An 18,089-nucleotide genomic window follows, 5' to 3' on the forward strand; every position below is an offset into this window, starting at 1 on the left:
GGCAGGAAACACAAACGCTTCACAGCTCACAGAGAACTCGTTCACAGCACTCGGGAGGCAAAACCGGCTCCCTGCATTCCCCACAGGATACGAAACACATCACTCGGAGGAGAGTCCGATGCAGAACATCATAGAAGGTAGGGGTGAGGTTCCTTCAAATTTGTTTTATTGCAGTAAAACCTCTAAAAGGTAGAGCTGTACAAAAAGTCTAAACAGCATTATTTAAGAATAACAGCACCTTACGCTGCATTTGTTCTTATTTAAAATTCTATTTCCCAAAAATACATTCCTAAATATACAAACTATACAATCTCGTCACTTTAATGCTGGTTTCTGTGATGATATAACTTTAACCTAAAAAAGTCTTCAAAACATCCACGTACTGACAAAAGCTGTAATATACAAATGCCTTGGTACCTTCATAAAACCACATAAATAACTTCAAAACCCAAACTGCATTCGTAGAATTGTCCGGAAAGCAAATACTTTATGGTGATCACACATCGTCTGCAGAGAGCGTTGGAATGTTTACCCTCGGCCGTGTGAAAAATGCCATTTTCTCTCTAAAAAAAGATGATCAGTTGTTAATGCAACAGAAGTCTTGCCAGAAACGTCCATCATCCACATTAAAATTTATCTCACCAGCTGTCGCCACAAGGAGCAGCAGCACACCCTCTCACAACCTACACCTCTTATTTACATATCAGACCTGAGGCATCCTTGCAGCTAAACTCACAATGCTGACCTTATCGAAAAGCCATTTCAGAAAGGCTCGGGGTTTTGGCTTTCTGGGCATGTTACTTGGGGAAGCAAAGGGCTGCTTCGGCATCAAACACAGGATTTGTGAATTTGTTGCCAGGTGGGGAACGATTTGGAGTGCTGCCGTTTGCTTTGAGGTGACGTGCAGTGCTGCAGCTCATTTCCCCAACTCTCAGACCTTATACTTCGATACAAAAAAACATAAATTTTTGTTTGAGCACAACACAACTACTTCTACAGAGGTTAGCTTTCCTCATCAGCATCTCAGTCACCCATAGAAAAATCACGGTAGCAGTCAATTTTTCCTTCCCCTTTACCAGTGAGCAGCGCTTACCTGAATGACTGTACTTCCAGAGGCTCCTTCCGACTCTGCCCTCGCAGCCTGTGGACATCCTTGGCAGCAGCTCTCATCATCTTATCAGCTTTGAGCTCACACGTGTGTTCTGTTTTTTCCACCTAAACAAATAATGGAAAAAAGCTGTGTTTCCAGGAGGAATTATTTTATCCCAACTAATCTCCAAATACAGCAGTATTTCAGCTGCAGGTCTGAGAGGCTTGGAAACTGTTGACTCTGGAATCACAAGCCACAGAAGCTAAACTGAAGGCTTGTCAGCTAGCCATTTAATGGAGAGAGCTTTTTGTAAGGTCTGCTTCCAGCCCTTTAGTAAGAATCGTGGGTGCTGTCTGCGCCTTCTTTGTATCTTCTTGATGTATTTTTTAAGCCAGCAGATCAGCTCACGCAAGAACATGGCAACCCATGGTCCAGCTGTGCCCCAAAGAGCACCTTGTACCGACTCACTCCTCCACCCGGTGCCCTAACAACTTCCTTTCTGCCCAAATCACAAAAGTTGAGAAGGAGCCCTGTACATGAGGGCAGGTACACGAGTATGATGCAGACAGAGCAGGGTAAGTGCTAACCACGGCACATCACGCCTACGGTGGACTGGGAGGCTGCACTTCACAAAACAGATGGCATTTGTGACTCTCATGCTTGCACCTGTGCTGAGGCAGGAAACCTCTGTGCTGGTAAATGCACGGGTTAGGGACTAACAGAACTCTACAGGAAGTTAAAAAGGGGTCAAACTCCAGCGAAAGTGATAATGCTTTCAAATTGAAAGACAACTTTAATAGAAGAAAACAAAATTGTTTAATGAACTGTTTGTTGAAATTCTTGGTAATTAGTTCTGTCTCCTTTCCATCCCTGCCCTGCAGTCCACCCTTCAAAAGCAGGAAGATGGATACTATTAGGCACTTAAAGCCAGAAAGTCTGCTATCATCTGACTTATACTATCACTTCATATGCATAAGGATCCTATTCTAAAGTCAAGCATCATCTGTGCACAAGTTTTATGCGGCCATTATTTCTCTTAGAAGAAGCAAGAGACATAACTGCTATCTTCCTACGCCTCTATCTGTGGGAAGGCAGGCACAGACACTGCAGTCTGTAAATACCACACCTGAGAACAGCCAGGCACTCAAGGACTGCAGCTTCCATTATCAATCGCTTGCTTGACAGAGCCGTAAGTGGAAGACACGAGTGACTGTAGTGCTAAGCCTTCATTTCCTGACTGTCCAAAGTACCCTGTTTCTCAAATCACGCTTCTCAAACATCTTGAATAAAATCCAGGGGCAGGTATTACTCACTCGTTTTTCCACTAGTCTCAGGAGCAGTCGAAATCTCTCGTCATCCTTCACCCACTGCGGCAACTCTTTTTCACCCTGACTTTGAGCTTGTTCCAACTGTTCCTTCAGTTCTCTCAGCACCGAGATCTCCTGAACCAGCCGATCATGCCAGGTTTTTGAAGCTTGCAGGTCCAGCTCCAGGTCTAGTGAAGTGCGGATTAGGCGCTCTGTACCGAAGGACTTGATTGAAGGCTAGAAAAGAAGGGGTGTATGAGCACAGTGACGAGAACTGTCCCAACCACTCCCCCGTGAAGGGCCACGTACATTGCGAGACCCATTTTTCCAGAACTTCTCTTAGCACAAAGCATCTCTATTGATCCTGCTTTCCAATCCATTTCAAGACAGAAAGCACAAACTCAAGCAAGTCTTGTAGATAAGCCTTTTGATTTTGGTGTTTCCACTAAATTTCTTCCTCGGCAGCTTCTCCAAATCAAACAAATCTTGCTTGCACACCTTGCTCCTAAGTTTAATGTCTCATCTTCAGGTGAATCCACAATGCAGCAGAAAAACCCGTGCTTGTTTTTTCCAGTAACATATTATGTTGCCTTCCACTAGTTTCAAACACAAGCTGCCTCAAGAAAACCATCTCCTTAGGAGCTCAGCATCAGTATCCCGGAGGAATTTCAGTGATTGCCATCACAACGGGCACAGGGGTTCATTGTGTGCCACAGAGTCACTACAACAGGGTCACCTGAGCACCTGCGACAGTCTCCTCACCCTCTTCCCCAGCTCCTCACATTCGTTGTAAGTACTTAAGAATCTCACAACAATAAACACAGCAAAACTATTTGTGCTACTTCTGCTCTGACAGGATGGAAAATAACAGGAACCATCTTCCTAAATTGATTTTTAAATGAGCTCCAACTTAAACGTTCCTGTCATATGCTGATAAATCAAAGAAAAGTAGCCTAGAGAGACTTCCCACACACAAAGAAAAGGTGGTGAATGAAATCATGTGGCAACTGATTTATGTTTGCAAATTCTTCCTTTAAAACAGTTTTCTGATTTTTTGCAAGTGTCTATGCTAGAGGAAAAAAAAAAAAGTGGTGAAGTTTTTACCCGTTTCACTCTGACACTTCGTCTCTCCATTGCATTTCGAACGAAGGGGGGCTTTTTGGATAGCGTTGAACTGTCACTGTCACTGCGATTCAGCTGAAAATGAAAGTGAAACCCACATATTTTTCATGAAATACGAGCAGTGCATACACACATTATTAGCAAGATCGGAGGGTTCTGTAAGTGATTATAAGCAGTGATGTAAGCAGAACTGTGAAGTTTTGTGAAAGGCTACAGCGGACAGCTGCCACCCCCAACCTGAGTGCACAACACGCAATCCATTTGGCACAGCCAGATCCTGCCACAAGCCTTGAACTCTGTCCCTGTTTGGGAACAGACTGCGTGGAAAGAGAGACACTAAGTCGGGGTATAATAGGGGCAAAACAGCCTAGAAAAATAAGCTCTAAGTAATAAAAAAATAAAAAAATAACTCTTTTCTAGCATCTGTAAAACATGGGACTATTTTACTAGAGATTTCTCTTTTCTGAAATCACCTGTATTTTAAGCTCGTGGTGCAAGAGGTAGGTTTACCTGTAAGCTATCCCCCTGGGTTTTTCAACTTAAGAGTTGTCACGTTACACACATACAGCCTGCCTTGTTTTGTGATTGCCTTTAGACCCTTAAAAAGGGCTTGACTCAAGTAGGGTTTAATTCCCTTCTCATGTTGCTTCTCAAAGTTGGAGGTGGGGGCGGGACAGGCGTGTGGGATCTGCATGTGCTGGGACACAGTACCTCCACCATCCAAGCACTGGCCACTGCTGCAAATTAAATAAGGTTTGTTTCTATGGAAGCACCTGCTTCTGAATCAGAGAAAAACTGCACATCAAATCCGGCTCAGCTGTGTTAAAAGCACTTAGGACAGGTCAGGCGTGATAAAAGGCAGTGCTTGCTTGTTTGCCAATTCAATTTAAAGGAAGAGTTATTTATAGTTTAGGCTGACCCTCAATCCAGGAAATAATTGTGAACAAACATTTCAAAGCAGTGGAAATGACATCCTGACCCAGTACGTGGCCTATTCAGTTACCTTCAGACAAAGTACACTGAGACTTTCAAGCTTCCACAATTTTTGCTGACATTAGCAGGTACTTACCTTTCCATTTCTATCAAGCTTTCACGTTCACCTCATCTAAAGTCAGGTGGACACAGCTAACTCAGTTCAAGTTAGCACAGAACAGTCTTAAAGCAGCGGGAAAGGGTCTGATACGCAGCTTATTCATCACTGTCTTACAGCAGCCCTTCCAGGTTAGTTTGAGCATGTCAACATGCTGCATGTACCACAAACATATGTGCACATATATATTTTATAAATCTGTGCTTAATACTATTAGTTCCAAGGAAAGATACTGTCTAGGAGGTAAGGACAGAGCAACTTCTGAAGTCAAAGCGGGAGAGAAGAAAGCAGTGTCAGGTCTTTGTGAAAAATTCAGACTATGTGAACATTGATATCATGCATTCATGAATGAAAAACATCATCTATAACCTCAGGATTGCATTTTCCTTACCCGACACACATACTGACTTTGCGGTCCTGGTGAAAATGTTTTTGAGCGGATGATAGTGCTACCTCTGACAAACTGCGTTTGGGGCGGATTTGCTGCTCTTTTGTCTTTCGGACGAACTACGGTAGAAGATTGTGCCAGACTCTCTGTGTTTGTCTCTTTATCCACCTGAAAGACAGATACTGCAGTGTAAATGCCAGCTTGCCGTCTTATCTATGACACGTACCCGTCTGACAGCCACACGTGATACATCAGTCCCAGAGGCATCCCATTCAAAAACAGATATTCTTTACCCCTTTTCATGCAGGGTGTCCTGACACTTCACTCTTTGAACTCAGTAGCTGCTACATTAACTGTATCGCTCCCTAAGGGCTCCGCATTCATTGATTGCTGTACCACACAATTGATTCCAACGGGCTTTGCCTGTTGATCCAGGACATCAGTGTGACCTGGCAATGCCACGCAGAATGGAGGTATGATTTCAAAGACCATTCCCTTACTTGTTGTGCATCTGCAGCAAAGATCCCAGTCGCTGTATGTACGTGCACAGAGAGCACGTGTACAGCACACGTTTGTTAGACTACAACAACATTCGGAATTAAACAAGGTCAAAGCCACAGTCACATTAATGACAATGGTTTTCATGAGCAGCAAAAAGAAGACATGAAATGACGCTATATTAACTGTGGGACAAAATGGTCACATAGAGTTATTTAAAAATATTTCAGGTAGATAAACATTTAAACATCAGTGATGAACTTTCAAATATCTGCTGCGGCCTTGCTCAGCTCAACAGCAACCCAGTCAGCTGAGCAACGGGAAGCTTAACTCATCTTTCTGTTCAAAAGGCCCTTGACCTTACCTTCACTGCTGTTTCCATGTGCAGCTGGGAATTCAGACTTTCTTCTGTTTCCCACAGCGATTTTCCGGCACCGAATTCTTCCTCCTCCTCTGCTTCATTTTCACTGATCTCGTCCTGTTCTTCCTGATCAGGAACCTCTTCGTCTTGCCTGTTAAGAACAGCCTTGTTATTGAACTGGCCGACTGTGCACCAGACTCTGGTGTTGCAGCAGGAGTTACCTCCTGTAAGCTGCTGGACCGAAACGCATCCCCAAGGCAGCCAGTTGTACCTGGCAGGCCCTGTAGCCACTGAGATTATGCGAACGCAGGCTTATAAAGGAATGAAGGAGTGAAGCTGCACCAGAAGGCAACCGATACAGCCAAAAACTTCATACTGATCTTGCTTCAAAAGAAGCAAGCTGAGGGTTCAGCCATGTGGTCTGAGCTTAAGGTGAGCGCATCTTAAGGGCAGCTCTCAGGGTGCCATTAATCTTAAGTTTAAAAAGTGATGCTGGACAAAATTGAAGCATTGCTTTAACATCCTTTTCAGCTCCTTTGAACTCACAGCTGGCTTCTCCATCAAACCCATTGGTCAGGCTTGCTTTTTATTTCAAACGTTTCATTAATAAAATCTGAATCTGAACCATGTAAACAACACCCAAAATTAATATGCAAGCAAAGCCTTGCTCCATAAAGTGAAGCTTTCATGGACGTCCATAGAACATTGTACAAATAACAAAATTAGCATAATGCTATTGACTATTTTCAACATTTATCTCCTTTGTTCTTGTTTCCCAAGCACAGCCTCCAGAACAGAAGAAACAGGATTTTTCACCAAAACAGAAAGAGACAGAAGCAGCCTCCCACAGCTCTATCATCTGCTTTCGTCTCTGCACATGAACCCCCAAATGCTCTGATCATCCCACAACGCGATGATGGTGGGATGCCACCTACCAGCTCTCTCCACTAGTTAAAGTGCTTCTGCTTTCCTCCAGTTTCTTCTCCACAGCTTCCAGTTCAACAGCTGTCTGCTCTAAGAGTGCCGAGACAGAGTCCTGAGGAGACCAAGAGGCTTCTTGTGAAGATACGACTCTCACAAACTGCAAAGCGCCCAGCCCTTCTGGTCAGAACAGCCCCAGCTAGCTTTCCTCTGGTGGCCGGAGAGAGTCGTAGTCTCTACACCCGCGTTCTTCAAGCAGCCTATTGCACGTACAGTGCTCAGTCAAGCCTGTGTGAGCAAACCTGGCCCGCCTCCCCCAGTTAAACTAGCATATGCACGTGTGCAGCTACAGGATGAGCATATTGCATGCCATGCACGTGCAAAGGTAAGTCTGTATCTTGACTCGTTCAGCAAGTCCGTTGCAGCAAGGTGAACTGTCTAGTGGGAAGAAAGGCAAGAGCTCACACACCACTTACACCGGACCACATACCACATCCCTCAGCTTCATGAGCAGCAGATTTCAGTAAGTATTTAGCCCAGGACAAGGGCATATCTGTAATCGACATGTTAATTATTTCGCTGGACTTAATGACATTTTCAAGTTCTAAATATAAACACACCAGCCTTCACTTCTCGTCTATTGTAACAGTCCTTCAGCCACAGAAACCCTCTCATTAGTACTGTTTAGAAGAGATTTGTTTGATTTAAGCAGTTGTTCTTACTGTTTTTTCAGTGCAGGGTACTTCAGAGTGAATGTTTCCTTGCTTACTTTTCCTGTTTTGCTTCTGCAGATACTTATAACTAAGGAGGTTATACCAACGGGTTGATTTGTCTCCGGATCTACATATTTCAGCAAGGCTAATTTGTGCTCCACCCTATTGAGAGCAAAAACACAGTTTTAGTGTAATACTAAAACGAACCACTACCGCACCACCGTAAGAAGAAATGAGAGCGAAAATCCAGGACTACTTGACTTCAGCAAGTTTGACAAAAAGCAAAATTGCCCTGTTTATCCCCATTTCAACAGCACTAGTAATGCTTTATGTTGAATTATTTTTCACATTGTCTAGGACTTCCAATCCAAGTAGCAAGTGCTTCACTACGGCTCTTGTGTACAAGAATCCAGAAGTATCAACGGTGCTACTGCAGCCAGGATAAGTTACAGACGGAGCTTCAAGGAAAAAGGGAAAGGAACAGGAGACCGAGACTCCCTTTCAAGAAATATGCAACGCTGACAGAAATCACTGCCTCAGACTGATATGCTTCAGTTTTGTATATTCCTCTTCATCTGCCTTGTCATTTTTTTACTGCGTTACATTTAGTACACATCCTGACATATTCAAAACCAAAGTAAAACTGATTTGCAATTTATCTAACCTATGTCTGAGTGGACTCCATTGCATCAGCCCAGTCCAGCAGACTGCATGCTGAGCACACCTCCTGCAAGTTAGCGTGCTCCCACCTGGAGCTCAGCTACTGTAGGACTGTACACGCTGCCAGAAGAGGACAACACCATTTGGAAAAGAGATGCTTTCCTGAACCAAAGTGTGCTTTGCAAAGCAAGTGAAGGAAGACATGCAGAAGCACCATAAAACCTGTACCCCTCCAGCCAAGGGAGATGCTACAGAACACATGCAGGACAAAACATCAACTTTTCTGTAACTTAATAGTTGCTTATGTCCCAGCTCAACACACCCTACTCGTGTTCTGGAGTACAATACTCCAGAAATACTTCTATTAAAATCAACTTGCTCAGGTAATACTGAGCAAGAAAAAAGCTCTTCTAAAATAGGGGATAGCTGCCTATGGCAATACTAGCACTCCAAAAACTATACTCATATAGATTTTAATAGTGTAGATTAATAGCAGTTTTCAAAAAATTCTTTAGAGATCTTCAATATTCTACAGTGGCTTCTAAATTCCTGAAAGAAGTCCATTCTCAATTACATTACAACAAATGTTTCCAAAAGAAAGAAAAATAGGTAGGGTTTCACATTAAATCATGAGAAAAGGGAAATCTAGTAGTCTGACAAAGTCACCAGTAGTTCTGAAACAAAACATTTGTCTAATAGATTCCCCCCCCCCCCCCCCCGCTCAAAATCGTTACTGCAAAGAACACTATGTGGGAGAGATGACATAGCTAAGGATTATCAAGAAAACTTTCACAAAAATAACCACATTTCAAAGTTTAAAATTTTGTCTGATTCAAAAGAGGAAACAAACACAAAGATATTAAAATAGAGATTAATACTAACCAAACATTCTTCAAGGTGAGACTTATCTACAGTGCAAACATCGACTCTTAAAGTCTTCTGGCGTAAAGCCGGGTAAGAGATAGAAACCCAAAATACTTCATTGTACACAAGATTGTCTGAAGCTTCCATCGGTCTTGTGCGAAACAAGCAGCTTGTGCTTTCTGAACAGGGCAGGACAGCCACGCGAATGTTCCTATTGAAAAAAGCGTTGCAATCACTACCACCGTACAGGTTTGCAGTCCCCTCCGTTGCAAGAGCTCCATAAATCTGTAAGTGAAATTCATCCTGAGCACTGTGGACACTACTGTCCTACCCTATTCTTTGGAATATCAGTCAAATGAGAAAGAAGGAGCATCCCATCACAACATCAGAGACATGAAGTGGCATGAGTTGCCGTAGACTTCATCCTTCTGAACTTGTAATCGAACATCATGGGATTATGTTTTACATGGCTGTTTACGTCTGTGCAACTTGTCACGCTGCTAACATACCCTTTTGTAGGTAGAAACAGCTATGCAAAAATGAATCAAATTTTTGTCAGCTTATTCAGCACACAGCTGAATTTAAAAAACTTGTGCCTAGAATGAGTCTAGCAGAAGCTGTACATTCCCCCACACGGGCATCTGTGCTGGTGTCCAAGGATGAGTTCTGTAGCAGGACGAACGCCCCTTCTCCACCCGATGCAGTTGCTCTGGGCACTGCTACAGTTAAAAACCTTGCTGGCTAATTCCAGGCAAGTCTTTTCCTAGCAAATACAGACCTTCAAGGAAAAAACTCTATCTTATTTCAGTTTGTGGGTTTATTAGTTCATAAATGTTGCTACACATAACAAAGTGTAGAAGCATTTCGGAAAGGGTAAATTTTTAAGAGTGTGAAAAAACAAAACCCAACATCTCCCAAACTCCCACTGCAATCTCATACAGATACTTGAGGCGTGTTTATTTCACCCACTTACACTTTTTGATCTTGTTGTAACAGCAGTGCTGGAACGTTACTCAGCTGGATGACCAGTATCGCAAATTGTTTATTTTTGTCATCATATCTGAATTGGAAAGACACAAAAAAGGGTTATTTTTAGAGAAGTCTCCCTTGGACTCCATGAATGAGTATTCCACAATCAAACAACATTAAAAATTTACAAACAAGACAAAACTATAATGGGACCATGGCTTGCCTATAGTTTAAAACAAAACCAGTTTCCTATTACATGAAGCTTTGCTACCAGAACATCCAGAATTTAGAACAGTCCAGAACATCCAGAACTTAGGAATTCAGATACAATGGATTGCAGATTTCACCTAACACACATTGCTTTTCCTGGGGTCTAGCTAAATTGCTGTTTTGTAACTAAAACCTTTTGAAAGGCCTTATATAATGACTGTAATATAAAGTTACAAGTAGAAATACTTGAAGTACAACAGTGAAAATGTCATGGGTAACCACTGTTCTACCGTTGATGGCCATGACAAGAGTTTTGCGCTACATATTTTTTCCTCAAATCATAAATAATCTTCCACTAAGTGATTTAAGGAAGGTGCCCCTGTGCCTACCTTCCTATGCCTTACCCACGACTTGTGGGGTTCAGGTTTGGTCAATGACTACAATTGCCATTTACTCTCAGCAGGTTTTCCCCCACAAGCTGCACACTGAAGGAGACGGCAAGCCAGCAAAAGGCTTGCTCCAGCCCAGCACTGTCAGTGCTCCCATTGCTAGTCTGCACCCTCATACCACACCATCACCAGTTGATTTCCGCTGACATTGAAGAGGATAACTGGGCCAAGGACCTCCGAGAGCTGAGTGTAATTCTCAATTACACTACAAAGAGGGTGTTAGTTAGTTAACACTGATAGGACAGGATAAACAGGATAAGAAAACAGAAAGCACTATCTTTTAAATCCCATATATCATTCGTTCCATTGGAAGGAAAATCCAATAAAAATGTGTAGCGCTTACCTCATTGCAATTTGCACTTTAGCTGTCCCAACTGCTTCTGTATCATCACCGTCAAACACCATCACTTCTGACACACGTGGTCTGAAATAAATCAAAGACAATTAAGGACTTGATTTCCCTCCTACTGAAGTGCTAGCATTTAGCTGATACAAGACCTTTTCCCTTCCATTCAGGGGCTGGGTATATGGATTTTGTAAAATTAGCAGCTAAAAGAAAGCCCATTTAAGAAGTGCGTGCAATCACCCTTAGAGGTACGTATTAACAGTGCTTATCAGCAGAAAGTAATATGCCTTCCCCCTTCACTGCCAAAAAAAGCCACACAAAAGACTGTGCAAAAACAAGGGGGTTTTTAAAGGGTACCCTTGACTGGATTTTAGTAAAAACAGCTGACTGCCCAGCAACAGAAATAAGACTTAACAACTGCAATCCTGTCCTGCATCGTGACAGCAAAAATTCTGAAGTTTGATTAGATTTAAGTCATTCCTTTGTTTCTTTAAGACATCAAACTTCCCTAAGCACATTAAAAGTGACAGAATACACTGACTGGTCTTCCTTGAAACAGCTACCTGCATCATTTTCCTCCCAACGTACTCCTCCTCCAAAGTTTTATGCACTGAAGTCCCCAAAACTACGTTCATTGTCTAACTGACTCAGAGGCTATGCTGTAGCACATTACAACAGGATTAGCATTCTGCTCTGCTAAGTATTTTCCATATTACTTAGCACTCTCTCTTGTATTTCATTACATTTCAGCTACAGAGGACAACGTATTGCTCATCCTACCCTCACCATTTATTATAGGCATCAAAATGATACTGTAGTCATGACAAAGGCTGGTAAGTCAACGACCCGAAGAACATTAAGTAACATCAGAGGTGCGAGTGTGCACGGGATGCCTTCCGGAGCTGGCAGGCACTGTCCCTCCTCCCCTCTCGCAGAGCTCCCGATCCCGCTGAGGGGACACGGGGCCTAAGACACCCAACTGTCTGATTGCCTGGCTTGCGCCCATGAGGTCTACTTTACAAAAGCATTGCACGTTCTTGTCAAAGCGCATTGTGCTGTAAACTTAAAAAATTATTCATTTATCTAGGGAATTAACAAAGATAATGAATGAAGGGGGGGGGGGGGGGGAAATACGAGATGAGCAATTTTTCACCTCTGCAGCCGTGTCTTGCAACAAATGACTCCACAATTCATCTCAGTGCCAATAAAACAGTAAGAAAATCCATGTTAGATGCAGCCAGACCAGGTACTGATAAGATCAGTACCTTCCAGTGAACTTTTTGCCAAACCACCCCAGACAGCTTTAGCAAGCAGTAAGGGAGGTCCAGAAACCCAGCGAGAGCGGTGCCGCCCAGCTCCGGCTATGAGCTATGCACTTAGGGGGAGAAGTCCTGCCGAAATCACAGACAGGATCCAAGCACTCGGGAACTGCATCGCAGCACGTACGCATCCATGAGGCAGTTCAAGGTGCTTCTGCTATCTTCCTGAAACATCCCGAAGTCCTCTCGCGCTGACTGAGGGCTGTCACCGACACCAGATCGGCTGACTGACAGGAGGGGGGCTTTACGCCTGCCAGATGGCTCCGCTCCCCCATCAAGGCGGCAGGCACAGCGTACCAGCTCCTTCACAAACAGACCAGCTGTTCAAACAGTTCTCTGAGAGCTTGCTTTCAGCTACTTCTATTATGGGAAGCATGGGTCATTTTGATAATCAGATTCAACCTGCTCATAGTTTTTTCAGAAGCATTAAGAAATCTGTGATTGAGAACTTTAGCCACCAAATTACAAAAAAGATCATAACCAGCATTATTCCAGCTGACTCCTGTGTGCAAAGCTGAGCCATTGGCTTCTTCCTAGAGAGAGATCTGATGTCTACCTTTGTACAGACGCCTCATATACCCCGCTATCTCCAGCAACAGATTCATCAGACACTGCAGCTGACACACACGCCACCTTCAGTGCCGTCCCTCCAGCTGTATTTATACCTATCAGAAAAGCACAGAGGAAAATCAAAAACAGGTGTTAATGAAAACAAACCGTCTGGATCAGGAGCAGCTTTTATCTTATCCTCCCCCGAATTGCATTTTTTCCCCACCCGAGTATTGTTAAGCAACAGCAGGTTTCTGAAGACAGGGGACACGGGTAGGGCGTGCCACTGCCAAGTTAGCGCTCCAGGACTGTGCCGCCGGACTGCCCTGGAGAACAAGCAGCCCCCGGACAACCAGAGGAGCAGCCTGTGTGGCAGAGGTGAGAGCAGGGCTTCGTTGCGCAGCCAATGCCCATTTAATACTCGGGTGCTGCAGCAGCGTACCCGCAGGCTGAGGTTACGCACCCCTTGCGCCGAGCGCGTTACATCTGGCTCCCCCCGCCACCTCCGCGGGGGCAGGTCCTCGCAGGCAACGCGAGGAGAGGCTTTCAAAGCACGTGACGGGCAGAGGGGTACCCGTGACAAGATGGGCAACGTGCAGAAGCAGCAAAACTTGTGAATTCCAGCGAAGTTATAAATATGAACCAATAAAACAGCTTCTACTGCGAGTCACCCTTAAGCAGGCAGTAGGCCTTCTGGTCCTAGCTACCCCAGAGAGCAGCAGCAAGGCAAACACTACTGACCAAGCTCTGGCCAAGCACAGATTATGCTGAGGGGTATATCCCACCTGCAGAGCTTATACCAAAAGTTTAGCTTCAAGAAGGGGAAACAGCAAAAAACCACCACCTGCCTACCCCAGAACCCAAAAGGTTAGCGTACACAGGAGAGAAGATGGGTCCAGAAAGACCAGGTTAACTGGCTAAACGTGGAAAGTAAGAGAGATTATAGGATTCAAAGTAGCAGCCACATGCAGGAGTGCAGGGAAGAGGAGATAGGAAGAGAAACCGAGGAAGTTGAAGCAAGAAATTCTGCACAGAGGTGTTACCTCATGTAGATTTCTTGTGCTACAAAACAGCGAGCTATGCCCTGGAAACTTCTGCAAATTCTGCACCTTTTCACCTGAACCATCACATTTCTGCAAAGATATGCTTCAGCCGAGTCTGGAGAACTCTGTCTGCCCAGGCGGCTGACGAGGGCTGGGACGTACCCAGCTCCTGGCTCCCCCTCTCTGGCTGGGCTTTGGGGCGCCTGCTCCGAGGGCGAGGAGGTGCCGCGTTGTCACGCTGGGAGCAGCTCTAACCCCACAGCAGAAGCGTGGCAACGCGCTCCTCTCCAAGGGGCTTTCATCTTTCAGAAGCGGTCCCTCTTTCCCGTAGCCTTAGGAAAGCACATACCCCCAAACCAATACATGGTTTCCATCCCATATTTTCTTTCTTACAAAGCAGTTTGTGGGGTTTTTTTTGCAGTCTCAAAGCCACTTAAAGAATTAAAAACAGGTTTGAAATAACATCAGTGCAAAAAGCATGCAAGCTCAACATAGGGTTATGAAAAATATAAGAAGGACTTGTTCTGCAATCAACAGTAGAGGGTGCTACAGGTACCACCAATATATTGAGTGCACGTGTGCAATTTGGGCCCATTTATCCATGTATTTTTTGACAAGACCACTGAATGGTATTTTTCATCTTGGTATTCCCGTGGAACTGCTGGACAGAAATAAATGGCCAGACCGTTTCCCCATAGGCCAAACCACATGAATAAAAGTTAGCATCTGTAACACAATATATCAATCATTAACTGAAACAAATGGATCCATTTAATACTGGCATTCAGCATTTAATCCATCCTCCCTCCTGCTGCATGCAAGGGCCTGGCCCGGGCTGCACTCCACATACTCTGGGCTGTGCTGGAGGTATGCGGGCAGGGTCAAAACTATGTCTCTTCTTTCCTTAGTGCTGCTTTGTACCCCCCATCCCATGGTTTTAATATGAAAATAATTTCCTCCCCGCTGGCTGGCTTTCTAGATCCAGTTGTTTGAGTATTACGCACCGCTCCCAGAAACACCCTCCGCAGGAGGCTTCCGCACCAGGAAGGACACCGCAGGTAGGACTCCAGCAGGCTCAACCTCTTTTTCTCCTTCAATCGCCAATGCCATTTAGTCATTTCAACCCAGAAAGCCTTCATTTTTGACCACTTCACCCGAGCACCTTGCGGCCAAGGGGGGCAAAGACAGAGGGTGCACAAAACCCAGCAACGAAGTGGGTATCTGTTTGTACAGCTGAATGCTAAAGTGTAAACCCAAAAAAAGATGAACAGGTTCCCTGAAAAGGATTCATCATGCAGCCATCCTCTTCCTTACTTTTTTTGCAAAGGACTTGGAAGCTCAGCCCTGCAAGTCTTACACACTGAACCTGTAACTTTTGCATGTGGCTAATTAACACAAAAATTGGACTTTCTGTTTTAAGTCTCTGAAGAGGTATCACACTAAAAAAAGTTCACGGAAGAGTTCAGAAATGACTCAACTCTCTCGTATATTTCCAAGCAGGCAGACAGCACTTCTTATGGTTTTTCACCTTTTTTCCCACCCATATCAAGAATTTAAAGTTTACTCTTCACTTGCTGCCACTTCCCCTTCCATGGGCTCTCCTGGACACACGGCGACAAGGCCTTGAAGAGCCACGTCGTGCACTGTCCTCACGCCCGCACCGTTTCCTCAGGGAATGCCAGACTGCCAGATTCCAGGGTCTGCTATTAGTTTCACCTCCATCGCTCAGGTATCTCTCAGGTGAGAGAGGAACCCTTATTTTAGCTTCAAAGGTTCCGTTCTAACAGAAACAAAAAGCAAATCCCTCAGATATATACTGTTCAGCTCCACTTACAGGAACACGTGAGCATGCTTTGCCCATGAGGCCAAGTACCAACCACCCCAGATCCAGCCACCACGTTTTGGGTGTTACGCTGAACCCCCCACAAAATGCCTGAGGAGTAAAACCTCATCTCGTTATTGCCCTGAAATAAACTACTTACAGTGATTATTTTGTCTGCTGACTGGCTAACAGCAATAATCACTTAATCTGCTTAACACCTGAGCTTTCACTTTAACAGCCCTGACAAATCTTGAAGAGCTAAAAAGGTTAAAACTAATCAGCACCCAGTTCTAAGAAGAATAATTACTGTTTCCTACTCAAATGCATAATACCTTTTGCTTGTAGGAAAATGGTAGCTCAAAGGGGAAGAACTGCACGCATGTCTTTTATTGTATTTTAAATAGCATCAGCCTTCCTAACGCAGAAGGCAGTGATGACATGGTGCTAGTTCCCTTTCTTCACATAGGCTGTTTTATACTCCTATGAAAAACACAAACAAACTGCGCTGCTGGCTCATACGACTATAGCTTGCAAGTTTATATTGCCTTTAAAGCTCTTCTTCACTGCAGTTACAAATCCAGTCATTTCACTCGTCTCCATTGGATTTAACCCAACTACAGTGGCAAGGGCTTCAGACAGGCCCTAGCACAAGTGCCCTGACTGCTGCCGCCTGCTTTCCATGCACTTCAGCCCAGCCATCATTCTAAAAAGGGATGAACCCTTCCCACCCACCAATAAGCCATATGCATGTATGAGAACATCCACTATCTCTGAATGTCTTATTTTATCGTGCTCACAATCTAAACACGTTTTTGTTGCTAAGAGACCATCCCCCTCAAAACAGCAGAAATTCAAGCGCAGCCTTGACATGTCTGCTCAGCTGAAGTTAATAAATTCATTGCCACTGATTTACTGGGAACGAGAGCAAGACGCTGTGTATGCTGAGGTGGCGGGGAAGGATTTTTATTATTATTTATTAACTATTAAACTAAAGGCCTTTCCCAGTCTTCTGGCCAAATTTTGTGTCAATATGGCATTACATGCCTCCCAATTTCAGACCCAAAACACTAGATGACATTCTGAATAGTTAAGTGCCAAATTAAGCCAGGCATCCCACCACAACCGTTTATATTTGCACATGAAATCCCTGTAATTTGTGTACACATGCATTTAAGTGCACTAAAACCACACCTAGATACAGTCTTCTGTAAGACTCACCAGATCAGCAGTATTTTTTTGTGTACAAATTAAAATATCAACCTTTTCTCCCAAGCAAGGTAGAACACACAGTTGAATACACTTTTCAACACAAAGATATCAAGATGACTGACAGCTTTTGAAATACTTGCTTCTCAATGCTTTATAAACAGCATTAAAAATAAATGCATGCATGTGCATGCAAATAGTTTGTTACCATACCTTGACCTAGATGTTTATCTCCTGCTCTAGGCTCTTCCAGTCTACAGCTGCCACTCCCAGTGTTTAGGGTGAGTTCTGAGAGATTTGTACTCATCTCTGCATCATCAAAATCCATATGGCTTGAAAAGGCATCACCAGTTAGGAGTGGGTCTATCACCAGTGGAGAGCAAGGTGGAGATGGAGAAGAGAGAGATGACCTTGGAGACAGCGATGTCATGGATTTTGGAGTACCAGACAATGATCTCAGAGCCTGTATGCGACTGGTGGTATCTGCTTTGTGAGTTTTTGCTACTTCGTTTTCGTGAATAGTGGTGATACAGCCTGATGGTCTAAATCCAGTGGCTCCTTCTAAGAGCAAGTCAAGTTTGTTTTGATAGTCCGAGTCCAACTGCTCCAACTGCTCCAGATGCTCGAAGTAGAGATCAGTGAAACTGGCTGAGGTGGACGAGTCCTGGCTGGAGGTGGCGAGAGATCCTCTGCTAGATGCAAGAGAACCCGGGCTGCTGCTCGAGGAGAGGGAAAGCATGCTGGTGGAGAGACTGAAGGAAACAAGTCAGAAAACCATTATACCGTATCTCCTGATTTCTCAGGGAAACACTGCAACATCACCAAATCTCTAGGTCCACATGGGACATTTTGCTTTGTTAGCTCAGGCCATATGCATTAGTCCCCACAACAATCCAGAGCCACAGTCTACCCCATGGAAAAGCTGGGTCACTTTTCAGTAAAAATAATACAGTTCATACACATTTTCCTACTCACCATATCAACCTCATAAGAGTCCTTGCTTAGCCAGAACAACTCTAATGAATAGTTTCAAATCAATTAAAATTAGTGACAACATTCTCTTCCTCCATTTGTCTGGAAAAAATCTATCGTTCCTGTTAATCTCCAAAGCAGACCACAAAAAACAACAAGGCCCATGCAAGAAGAAGTCATTGCAACCAAC

General features: G+C 44.1%; 1 protein-coding gene across 3 annotated transcripts in view; it reads right to left on the minus strand.

Moving 5' to 3' along the window:
* Positions 1 to 136: 136 nt before the first annotated feature.
* Positions 137 to 18,089, minus strand: part of WWC1 (WW and C2 domain containing 1) — a 73,782-nt gene continuing 55,829 nt past the window's right edge. For all 3 annotated transcript variants that reach the window (XM_087760149.1, XM_087760148.1, XM_087760151.1), the window contains 13 exons: positions 17,141 to 17,679; positions 12,864 to 12,972; positions 10,986 to 11,066; positions 9,988 to 10,074; positions 9,033 to 9,225; positions 7,500 to 7,652; positions 6,792 to 6,892; positions 5,860 to 6,007; positions 5,001 to 5,165; positions 3,502 to 3,594; positions 2,404 to 2,634; positions 1,094 to 1,215; positions 137 to 563 (listed from right to left, as the gene is read on the minus strand). In XM_087760149.1, coding sequence (XP_087616275.1) covers positions 497 to 563; positions 1,094 to 1,215; positions 2,404 to 2,634; positions 3,502 to 3,594; positions 5,001 to 5,165; positions 5,860 to 6,007; positions 6,792 to 6,892; positions 7,500 to 7,652; positions 9,033 to 9,225; positions 9,988 to 10,074; positions 10,986 to 11,066; positions 12,864 to 12,972; positions 17,141 to 17,679 — 2,089 coding nt within the window. In that variant the 3' untranslated portion in view covers positions 137 to 496. The remainder of the gene's footprint in view (positions 564 to 1,093; positions 1,216 to 2,403; positions 2,635 to 3,501; positions 3,595 to 5,000; positions 5,166 to 5,859; positions 6,008 to 6,791; positions 6,893 to 7,499; positions 7,653 to 9,032; positions 9,226 to 9,987; positions 10,075 to 10,985; positions 11,067 to 12,863; positions 12,973 to 17,140; positions 17,680 to 18,089) is intronic.

The sequence above is a fragment of the Nipponia nippon genome, unplaced genomic scaffold (assembly GCF_047370975.1).
Source record: "Nipponia nippon isolate SJK-2023a ecotype South Korea unplaced genomic scaffold, ASM4737097v1 scaffold_21, whole genome shotgun sequence".
Classification (NCBI taxonomy): domain Eukaryota; kingdom Metazoa; phylum Chordata; class Aves; order Pelecaniformes; family Threskiornithidae; genus Nipponia; species Nipponia nippon.